General features: G+C 46.9%; 1 protein-coding gene across 1 annotated transcript in view; it reads right to left on the bottom strand.

Annotated features, from left to right (window-relative positions):
• The window catches only part of SLC5A9 (solute carrier family 5 member 9), a 50,483-nt gene that overhangs the window by 25,938 nt on the left and 12,504 nt on the right, over positions 1-12,041 (bottom strand). Inside the window, exons 4-8 of the mRNA XM_075002274.1 lie at positions 11,349-11,513; positions 6,966-7,071; positions 4,352-4,432; positions 2,607-2,812; positions 91-226 (exon numbers count right to left, since the gene is read on the bottom strand). Of these exons, the coding sequence (XP_074858375.1) occupies positions 91-226; positions 2,607-2,812; positions 4,352-4,432; positions 6,966-7,071; positions 11,349-11,513 (694 nt within the window). The remainder of the gene's footprint in view (positions 1-90; positions 227-2,606; positions 2,813-4,351; positions 4,433-6,965; positions 7,072-11,348; positions 11,514-12,041) is intronic.

The raw sequence follows: 12,041 nt of genomic DNA, 5'->3' as shown, positions 1-12,041 counted from the left end.
TCATGTCTAATGTCACTCCTAATGTCAAAATTAATTATGTCTGAAAATCCCTGCAGTGTAAACATAGGAGTGTAGGGAAGAACAGCCTACCTGGATAAAGAGCTCTGCTGATCATACCCGGCATGACAACGAAAAACATAGGCAGCATTTTCAAATAACCTGCCAGCACCGACCCGCCCTTGGCATGGGAGAGGCTCTTGGCAGAGAGAGACCTTTGCACAATAACCTGCAATCGGTATGAAAATGGAAAGAGTTAAAAGAAAACCCTGCAGAAAGAAACCAGAATCATCCCCTAATGCAGGATGCTTCCATCTCAAAGGACCCCCAAGCACTTTGCAAGACCGTGGCAAAATTCTCTCCTCTCTGATCTCCACTGCAGATCCCTGTTGTGTGGTTCAGTCTTGCTAGCAGCAGCAAGGGTCTGACTGCAGTAAAGAAATTTTCCCTTGCCCTGTACAGGAATCACTTCACCCTACACTGCAATGCAGCCACCTCTGGGGTGAAACACGGCCACTGCTTAATGGTGCCCTCAGCAACAAGACACACAAGTAGAGAGTGAAAAAGAGAAGGGCATTTTGTTAAAAATCCCAACCCACATTCTGGTTAGCAGACTTGAATTTCCCACCTTCAAACACAGAGCCAAGCTTTCTAAAGAAGGGACCCATTGCTCTTTGCTCCCAGCCCTCCCTAGGTTTTTGTGTTTGCTCAGTAAACTTCACACAAGGTTCCAGGTTCATGAAGAGGTGGACAGCAAATTGGTTGTGGTCAGCAGGTGTGTACTACTTTGGGCTGCCCGAATTTTGCAGGAATTTCAGAAAATAGGGTTATGGATGAGGACACCAATATTTAAGCAACTTGCATAGATTCACACATCATAGCAGGGTTTGGTCCTGCTTTGAGCAGAGGTTTGGACTAGATGACATCCTGTGGTCTCCTTCAACCCCAGCCTTCTTTGACTGGTGGAGCCAGGAACAGAATGCAGACATCGTGGCTTTTACTACCTATCTCCATCAAGAAACCACACTTGCTCAGCAGCTAGCTGTGTGCATATGGAAAACCAGCACAACCTGCTGCTTCCCCCATGTAGCCAGACAGAACCCCCGCCTTTTGCTCTACTCCATCTTGCCTTACCTAGGTGCTTCAGAGCACGAAAGGGTTAAAAGGAATAGCCCAGCCCTGGAATGCCCGAGAGCACAGATGGGCTTATGTTAGCCACGGCCTTTGAAGCTCGGGAGCAAAGAACAATGGGCTAATTAACAACCGGGCCTCAGACTGCCCTTGGCTAATTACCATCAGTTGATTCACCAGGACACTAGTCCCAAACAGGAGGAGGAAAAATCTCCGGCCCATTAAGACACAAATGCCCTTAATTGTCTGTCTCACAGGTGTGAACAACACCCTTAAACTCCCTGTGAGAACCAGTATCAGACAGTTTAATTCAATTAAACCAAGGAAGAAGCCTACATGACCCAATGGGCATAAAGAGGGGTCCGGCAGACACCCTATTTGAGCTCCAATCATCTTTCCTGCGGGACAGGAGGGTGGGGGTCTCCCCAGGTCCCTGAGGATGCTCAACTCCTGGGGAAAAAAAAAAGGACAAAGGACTTCTTCCCAAGGAATTGAGGGAAACTGGCCAAGCCACGCTGGTAACACAGGGGTAAGAATAAGACCTGCTAGGTATTTTACTTTTCATTTCTTTTTCTTTTTTTTTGCATGCATTTAACAATTATAGATCTATGAATTAGAGTGTGTGCTAGCTATTTGTAATCAAAGTATAAACCTTGTAACAACTGTAACCACAAGAGCTTAACTTGCTAGGTAAACAAATAAAGCAACATTGTAACAGTAAGAGATTAACTTGTTAGATAAATAAACAAAGTAATCGATTAAGTGGTAACCTGACTCCTCCTGTTACTGTGCTAACCCGTACACAAAACAAAGAACCTGGCGGCTTTTCAGCGGTTCTCAGCCTGGTCACTAGTGAGCTCTGCCCTGGCAGTTGAAATCTCATATTAATACAAGGGCATAAGTGGCATCTCACCTGACCATCAGCTAACACCGCACAGTTAGAACAACCGTGCCCCACAACAGCAAGAAGCACTGAACTGCAACGGGAGCTGCGCTAGCTTTGAGTAGTAGAAAGAATGAGGTCTGGTCAATTCCAGCCAGCAGAGACATTGCTCTTCCAACAGCAGATGGATGGACACACACATTCCTCATCTCACCGAGGCCAGGTCTACCCTAGACTCTAAAGTCGAGTGTAGATACACAATTCCAACTATGGCAATAGTATATCTGGAATCGACTTATCTACAATCAACTTATCTGGTCATCCTCATCGAGGGAGGTTGACAGAAGAGTTTCTCCTGTCGACCTCCCTTACTCCTCACAAGATTGTGGGGTACAGGGGTCAACTGACTCTTAATAGTTCAATCCCATGTGCCTCCCTCTAGGCATGTGCAATCAAACCCCAGAAGACTGACCCTGACCAGGATGATCTGCTGGGTAGTTGAAGACATACTGAATCTACAAACAATGCTGCAGCCTGAAAAGGAGATCACTTGGATGAAAAGTGGAAGGGAAGAGAGAAAAGAGACTTACTTTACCTGATCAGTGCACCAACACCAAGTAGCCAGCACAGAGAGGCCAAAGATAAGCCCTGGCCATGGAATATCCCCAGTGACAGGGTTCCTGAGCATATGGAAGGCGTCAGACTGTGGGAGGTGACAGGTCGTGTTTGGGACTGTGACGTTGGGTATCGCAGTGCTGTATTTCTCTTTAAGTCCTTCATACCAGCCAACTTTTTCAAACCCTGAGGAGGAAGCAGCCAGTGGGTTAGGTCTGATGACCTGCTGCAAGGTCATTCGTCCATTTTGTCCTCTTGCCTTCCTGCTTTTTTCCTCTCTTCCTTGGTCTCCTCTCACCTAGAGGTTAGTAGCCCAGTTGTGTGTAGGGGGAGGTAGCAGGATTTTTCCCCCAGAAGTGGTGGGATGTTAATGGGATCTGGGAAATTCTGCACACGATTGGGCATTCTAGGGGAGCCAGCACCAGAGAATTTCCTCAGCAGTGGCATCATGTCCCACACTGGCAAGGAAGTGCCTGTAGAACCCCAAGTCTCAAAAACCTCCGGAAGAGCTCAGGCAGGAAAACATGAAACCACATGTCAAGGCTGATTCCCATTCTGATGCTCTGAGTACAGAAGCAGGGGCCCTGCAAGAGACCTTAAAATACCTTGCCTCTGTAGGCTTCTACTTAATGACTTCCCAAGGTCACAGATTCCCTGACCCTGGGAGGTAGCTGAGACCACTCAAGTGACAGCTCCTCCCCCCCACCCCCTTTACAACCTAGGAACTGATGTCTCCCTGTGGGGTAACCACAAGCATTTGTGCCTTCCTTAGGAGACAGTTTGAAAACAAAAGAAAGAAATTAAGCTGCCATCTGATACGTGACCTTTCAATCTTGGGCATGGATATACACACACACACTCCTCTAGGACACACAAATCAAATCACTGCCAAAAAAAAAAAGTAATTTATGAACAAAATATAAAGCATACTAAGAAAGTGATAGGGCACAGATAATTACTTCCTTGGGATTCAGTTTAGAACTTACTGGGTACAGGAGAAATAATTCCACACGCTGGAGACATCCCTTACCAAACCCAAACTAAAAAAATAACGTGCTCACATCTAACTAAATGTTCCCTTTCTACTTACATATCTGTATGCCCAGGTCGTGTTGTGGCCTAAATACTAACTGGGTTTATTAAGTCTTCATTAAGCTTGGTCCCTCTGCTGCAGCCAGACAAAGAAAGACCCCCCCGCCCCCCAGCAAGCAACTTCTTCAATTCAAATGATCCCTCTGTTTCCATTGGCTCATTGGGCTGCTTGTCAACAGAGAACCCATTCTCTCTGGGTTTAACCCTTTACGGGCCATTCATGACACCACAGGAAGCAGCATTTGGATGGCAGTTTGGCAAGAAGACGAGGATCAAGGTGCTCAGGGTAAGTTTTTGTTCCCAGTAATTCCCCCTGTGAATCCAGAGTAATGCCACTGAAGGAAAGTGGCAGAGATGGGTGAAGCACAAAGGAGTTATGCACACATGTAAGAACCGAGTTTGACTCAGTGGCTCTGATCCAGCAAACACCCTGTGCAACTAAAAGCAGCATTGTGGAATAAAATGAGGAAGATCTGGCACTGCCAGGGGGCAGTTCTTTCAGTGACTGCTGGTATTAACATTAAAGCGTGGACCTCTGTCGAAAGAGGGAAAAACATGACCTCAGGCCTAGCTCAGGACCACAAATCTTGTCTGACTCAGGCTGTGGGTCACAAGGTCCCTTGTCCTTCTTACCTATAAAGGAGAGAACCGAGGCTCCAAGAACCATGATCACAGTCTGCAGCACATCCGTGTACATCACAGCTGTTAAACCTCCTGGAGGGAGAATGGCAAAACATAGAGTATGAGAGTGTCAAGGTCAGAGGTGACTGGTGCAGAGATTCTCTACTTGGCTCCCTCCCCTATCCACCCATGCTTTCCCCACCCCTCCTCTTCCCACAGAAGTGCCACACCATTTCTGGGAGCTGTGGGGGTAGACCCCCCTGCCCTGGAGTGGCACAGTCTAGGAATAAGTAGTGCTTTTTGGCTGTACCACTGGAGGGTGGGTGGGACTGCCGCCGCCCATTGGAAGTGGCATGGCAGTCCTGATGAGTGAAGGTGGGGGTGACATAGGGGTGCACATAGCCCCCAGTGCACCCTGCAACATGTCACCTATGGCCAAGATGGATGAGGTAATAGCTACCAACTTCTGGTAGTGGAAGAGACAAGATTGTGAGCTTCATAGAGCTCTTGCTTGGGTCTTGAGAAGGTAACCAGAGTGTCCAAGCTCAATACAAGCAGGATGGATTGTTAAGCATAAGGGTTTCACACATCCTATATCACAACATACACGTCTCATAGAGTTGGAAGGGACCTCAGGAGGTCAAGCATCGTCCCTGACAGTTTTTTTTTTTTAAATCTATTTGCCCCAGACCCCTAAAAGGCCCCCTCAAGGACTGGGCTCACAACCCTGGGTTTAGCAGGCCAGTGCTCAAACCACTGAGCTACCCCTCCTCCTATAGGAAGCTGCTTAAAAATAAGTGGGCAGTTGAGGGTTAGCAGGCAGTAGGGTGTTACAAATTGTTTTTGTTAAGTCCATGTTTAGTCAGAAATGGAAGCCTACAAAAGACTATATACAAAAACCCCACAGATCATCCCAGATCCAGGGACTACCCCAAACAAGCCAATAAATATGTTCTCTAAAGCCAGACGCTCAGCTACTACTGAATTTCTTCTGAAGAGAAAATCTAGGATACACCCTTAAAAATGCTTTAAGTCACCTTCTCTAAACAAGGGCACTCAACCTGAAATCTAGATTGCGTTATGCAAGGGGGCCACTCAAAATGTCCTACGGTATACATGAAACTCTAATGCTTAACTATCTATACCAACAACTACTTTGCTGAGACACTTTGGTTACTTTCTTCAGGTCTGAAGAACAACTCTATGAAGCTCAAAAGCTTGCCCTTTCCAACAACAGAAGTTGGTCAGCTGTTGATAGCACCTCACTTACCAAATATGTCTCATATCCTGAGACCAACATGACTACAGCCACAGAGTGGGCACATCACCATATTTACATAAATAGCCAAATCTTCTGTGTTAAATGTCCATGGTGAAGACTCCTTTTCAGGACTCAATTGTGGCATTGAGAAAGGGCAACCAGAGAATCCTAGGTTAGTATTTATCTGGCCCCAATTATTGCACTGCCTGAGCACCTCATAATCACCAAGAGATCTGAGCTCCAGGACTCCATCGGAAGCACAGGAGCATCATCCCCAATTTACCAGAGGGGAACTAAGGCTCAGATTAAACCACTTGCTCACAGTCATGCAAGGATTGGGTGGCTGAGCAAGGAACAAGAATTCCGGAATCACAGTGTGGGGTCCCACCCACTAGGCCATCACCAAAGAACCCTGTGAGTGATGCAACCATGTGGGCCAGGGATAGGAGTTTTCAGTCTTCTACAGGAAACACAAGGCCTTTTGTAACCTCAGAAGCACCCCAGGCAAATGGTTTGCTTCTGGAGCTCTTCAGAGGCCAACTTCCAAATGGGGAGGCAGGGAGAGAAAGAGAATTGCTTACATCTTGGAACCAAATGTTAAACAGCCCATGAAATGGGTCAGTTGTGTAAAATTAACAGCTATTATTACTGTATGCTCCTTGTGCATGCTACTACTCAAGGGCTGTGTCTACACTAGCCCCAAACTTCAAAATGGCCATGCAAATGGCCATTTCAAAGTTTACTAATGAAGCGCTGAAATACATATTCAGCACCTCATTAGCATGCGGGCGGCCGCGGCACTTCAAAATTGACGCAGCTCGCCGCTGTGAAGCTCGTCCAGACGGGGCTCCTTTTCAAAAGGACCCCGGCTACTTCGGAGTCCCCTTATTCCTATGAGCAGATGGGAATAAGGGTACTTTGAAGTAGCCGGGGTCCTTTCAAAAAGGAACCGCATCTGGATGAGCCGCGCGGCGGCGAGCTGTGTCAATTTTGAAGTGCTGCGGCCTCCCGCATGCTAATGAGGCGCTGAATATGTATTTCAGCGCTTCATTAGTAAACTTCGAAACAGCCATTTGCATGGTCATTTCGAAGTTTTTGGCTAGTGTAGACATGGCCAAGGACAGCTTTCCTGCTCTCTCTTTGTACAGTCCTATAGTCCTGCCCTGAAGAGGCATGACTCAGCCCTAGCATTGCCCCACTGATCCGCAAGTAAGGTGTTTTACCTTAAATCCATTACTAGGGGGCCTGATTCAAAGCTCAAAGTCAATGGAAATCTTTCTATTAATTTCAGTGAGCCCAGAATGCACTGAAGCAAAATGCATGGGGAAGGTCTTCATTTCCAGGCTCCCAGATTAGTATAATTACCAGCTATAGTGTAGATAGCTGTCACTGCTAGCAAGACCACAGTGGACAGGTAAAGGTTCCAGCCCAGGGAGACTTGGATGAAGAGTGCTCCTGAGAAAATATCTGTCTGGAAAAAGAGCAAAGAGACTGTGAGTCTTTCATGGGTTGCATTTACTACACTTATGCGACATAAACTCCAGTCAACTGGAAGTCTCAAAATCCATTAAACAAGCAATGGGAAGGAAGGATGCTGTGAATGTGAAGGAGGAACAGACAGAGAGGAAAAGGACAGACACGACTGGACCAAAAAGGTGCACTGGGCTACAGCAAATGATGGGCTTGATTCAGGGTTGCACAATGGTTCCTTTTGCCAGCTCCTACAACATGCATAAACCTTCCCCAGTTGGTAATACCCAGTGTTCTCTCCAAGTTTTTCCATCTGTGGATGAAGTAAATTTTGTTAGATGTATCAAGGCATATGCAGATGTGCGTCATCAATAGAAACTCATGGTGCCAGCCCGTGGTGGCTGGAGGGTGCTCTGCTAATCAGCTGGGTGGCATCTGAATCTCTTGGGTAATACCCCTAATCTGTGTTCCATGTAAACTGAGGTCTCAGGCTGCCGCCCAGGAGAGAGTTAGGTGTTGCCAGGCTAATTAGCAGAGCGCTTACAGCCCCTCACGGTGGACACCATGTGTTTCTATTGGTGGTGCACATCTACTCGGCATCCCTGCTCTGGTTCCCAGAAGCTAGTGTGGTGGAATGGCGCCCTATAACACCTTGCTGGCAGGTAAGAAATTGGCTCCTCATTCAGACGCGTGAGGGCCAGAACCCCCCACACTCTCAGTAGGTGAAGGCTCCTGAAACTGGAAAAGGGAAGTGAACGAGTGCTCGAGCATGAGTCACTGGAAAAAAGTGAATTTTCCAAGCATGGCGAGTGTCAAGAATGGCTAGTGTGAACTCACTCTTCTAGCAGGTGGGGTCATTCGCATCTGCTAGAACACCACCTTGGTATCATCCTTGGCTTGGGAGACTCCATGATCACAGTGTTGGACTATCAGCCGGAAAGACCAGGAATGAGTGGCCAAAGACTTGTGCTGCAATCTACCTATCTGAAATGGACACTGGTAGCCACCTCCTCTGCTGGTTGCGCTAACAACTTCAATAAAATTAGGCCTATTTTCATCTGCTGGAGATCTGACCTAGAGTTGCAGAAGCCTTCTGGGACAGTAAACAGGGCCAGACTGAAAGCAAAAAATGAGTTATAATTGAGAGGCAGCCATTGACAATACAATAGATGGCACACGACAAGGCGGGAAGGTTTTGTTCTGTATTAATAAACGCCAAGGAAATCTGGATCTGGAGAGAAGCCGACAATGCCTATAGCAAAGCAAGACAGAATGGTGGCAAGAGAGTGTCACTCTTGACCTCCAAATCATCTTCCTAAAACCCAGTTTTGACAGCTTCAACTTCTCTAATCCAGAACTCTGTCAGCCAGCAACACCCATAATCCAGCATGATTTCAGTTAGCTGGATGACCACTTATCATGGGTGCAGACAAGTTTCCTGCAGTTCCCTAAAGTTTGTTTACAGACTCCAGTCCTGGCTCTCAGCATTCTGTGCTGCTATTTAGCTATTGTTTACCCCTAAATATTTTCTAAGAGCCCAGAAAGCAGTGGATGTGTTGGTAATGCTCCCATAGGCCGTGTCTACACGTGCCCCAAACTTCGAAATGGCCATGCAAATGGCCATTTCGAAGTTTACTAATGAAGCGCTGAAATGCATATTCAGCGCTTCATTAGCATGCGGGCGGCAGCAGCGCTTCGAAATTGATGCGCCTTGCCGCCGCGCGTCGCGTCCAGAAGGGGCTCCTTTTCGAAAGGAAGCCACCTACTTCGAAGTCCCCTTATTCCCTTGAGCTCATGGGAATAAGGGGACTTCGAAATAGGCGGGGCCCTTTCGAAAAGCAGCCCCATCTGGACGCGCCGCGCGGCGGCAAGCCACGTCAATTTCGAAGCGCTGCTGCCGCCCGCATGCTAATGAAGCGCTGAATATGCATTTCAGCGCTTCATTAGTAAACTTCGAAATGGCCATTTGCATGGCCATTTCGAAGTTTGGGGCACGTGTAGATGTAGCCATAGACTGGCAAATTCTCTTGTCCACTAGCAGTGAGATCCTGAGGATGTTGGATTACAGAGGTTCAGCCTGTGTTAGGCTTCCTGATAATTACAACCCTCCCATGCAACGTGGTGGCAGAGGCCAATGAAGGGCTTCCTTTACATAAGAGAGGTTTGTGTTCCCAGCAAGAAATGCAAAGAGAACTGGATCCACACACTGTGATGCCATCCTTTACTCAGCTCTCCGCTCTTCCTGGCAAGCAGGAGGATTATGAAACTGAGCAGCAAAGTTATTAACCTACTTTCCAGCAGGAAGTGTGGCAAGAAAAATATCCCTTGTAACCCAACCTCCTGCTGTCCAGCCAGCCACTAAATGAACACTGTGAAAACAAAGGTGTTGCCTTAGAGAAAACACTTACAAGGCCAAATAGCTAAACCAGACATGCCTGACAGATGCATATGCATTAGTCCTGGAAGAGAGGTCACTGAGAATAAGCAGTGAACACAAAACACAGACCACTGAACTGAAATGCACTGAAAAAGCTCTGCTTCCCCTAAAGCCACCTAGGACTGTGATGAGTCTTGGTAAATGTAGGCAACTTTTTGCCCAATATCTGGAGCTCTGCTGTGCAGAGGAGCCTGCAGATGATGAGGGTGTTATGAAGCAATGGTGCAGAGGTGAGAGTGAGCTCCTCCAGCCAGAGTCCTTAAGGAGGGACCTTAGAACAAGATCTTTGTTGGCACCGAACCAGAGCCCTAGAGACTGAAGTTCTGTATTTGCCCATGGACACAGGCAACGGCAGCAGAAGCTTACCCAGATCGACCCACCGGCATGGTCCAACCTTGGCCTTCAGGCACTACTTCTAGGGTTCAAATATAGCTCCTGTTACAAACTCTACTGGGTTCAGTTCTCTTGAACAGAAGCTATCATGCCAGAAAGACATTTGAGCCCAGATCCTCAAAGATATTTAGGCTCCAAACATCCCCTGGTGAAATGATCTGTGAGGATCCAAGCCTTAGTTACGTGGGTTGGATGTAAACTTAGAGAGGTTGGCTTACGGACAGAAGGCTGCTATTCCCATCGCCTGTTCCTGAACTAGGTAGTCTGCTGGGAAATAAATGTCGCCTGTGCCTAAGGCTTTGCACTACAATCCTTCCTCTGAGTACACAGGTATCTCTTGTTAATGCACTGAGCAGAGAATATGTTTTTTCTCTTTGCTGTGTTGAAATGAAAGCGAATGATCAGATGCTGACATTGCTTCATGCGTCATACCATGCTACTGGCATGCAATTAACATTTAAAGGATGCCAGGCTTTGCCTTAAGGGGGAATACATTTCCTGTTCATCTTACTGACTGAAACAATGGAAGTGACTGAAGATGAGGGAGGGAGTAGAGATAACACCAGATGTTTCTTAAAATAAAATCCTTAAACTTAGAAACTTCAGTAAAGAAAATAATCATAGAAATACTAGTACCCTAAGATTATTTTTGCAAAGAATTGAATCAACACAAGATGTAGTGGATTAGATCCTCATGAGGAGTACAGTACATTTCATATACACCAGTCAAGGGAGCTAGACTAATTTGCCCCTGCTGAGGATCTTGTCTGATATATGGAGTGGAGAATGAGGCAGGCAAGAGTGCACTTTTCGTGCGTATTCAGCTCCTTAGTTATTTGTAAGGTGAATATAAAGTTCACAAAGCAATTACTCTGCAGGCTCACAAACAGGAATTTCGGGGGGGGGGAGCAAGTGTACTTCTTTGCAAATGTGGACCTCGTTTTTTTAAAAATATAAAGGAGTTCAAAATAGTTGTGCAATGAGTGTGCACAAGAGAGGTGAATGGGAAATTTGAGTGGAAACAGGGATAGGTAAAATGATTTTGTTAAAACACACTAAAATTTATGCAGTAATAAAGGTTTTATAGAAATGACCCTCTGAGATCTTGCTGGAATATAAGTGAAAAATAATATTCTTTCATCCCCCTCCCTTTCCTTTTGCTAGCAACCAAAGGCATGCTGGGAAATGTTGTCTCTTCTCTGCTCCAGGGCCAGCTCTCTAAGCAGAGAATTGGCCAAGGAGCTACAGCTCCCAGGGTGCTTTGGGTTCCCCCCATCATGCCCTGCAGACTCTCCCAGCACAGCACAGCAGGGAGGAAAAGAAAGAAATTGGACATGGTGGGGTTTGTTCACACCCTTCACACACTCCTTCCTATGGGCCTGCTCTGCATATGTCTGTGAAGCCAGCTTGCTGAAGACACAATGTTGCTTTACCAATGGGATACATACTGATATCTTGGTGAATATATAGAGAATGAGGGACAGTACGGACATGTAGATTTGAATCCTCTGTCCTCCAAATCTCTTCTTCAGGTACTCGGGCATGGTGACAACTCCTGCAGCAATGTAAACAGGCACAAAAATCCAGCCAAGGGCCAGCAGTGCCCAGGTAGCCTGGAAATAGGGAGGAAAGCAATTAATTAATTGCACAATTAAGTCCATAATTAAACAAATGCAGTAGATTCTCCACAAGAGAAATTCTTTGTACATGCAATGAACCGCACGGGAATATGGCATCTCTAAGGCATAGCATTACACTGCCCTATGGACAGGAAGGTTAGGGCCCTGCAATGTGAGGGCTGGAAGATAAGGTGGTGGATAGATGAATACAGCTGGGCTGACAGACACCACGGGACCTAGGGCAAGGCAGGACAGCAGTCTGGTTCCACACCCCAAACTCAGCTGGCCCCAGGGCAGAAGAGGAGGGGCCTAGGGCAGTCAGCCCCCACCTGGACTGTGGTACTGCCCCTCCCAGCCATGCGCAGTGGAACATCAGCACTACCGCAATATTTCAAAGGAGTCTGAGGCAGCTGGTCCCTTTGCCTTGCCCCTGTCGGTGGGCCTGGATGAATGAGAATGCAGCGAACACTGCCGTCCGCACATTGACAAGCCTCTCCAGGTCTCCTCGTGTCTCTCTTTTTT

The sequence above is a fragment of the Carettochelys insculpta genome, chromosome 9 (genome assembly GCF_033958435.1).
Source record: "Carettochelys insculpta isolate YL-2023 chromosome 9, ASM3395843v1, whole genome shotgun sequence".
Lineage (NCBI taxonomy): Eukaryota > Metazoa > Chordata > Testudines > Carettochelyidae > Carettochelys > Carettochelys insculpta.
This window is presented reverse-complemented; position numbering and strand designations above follow the sequence as displayed.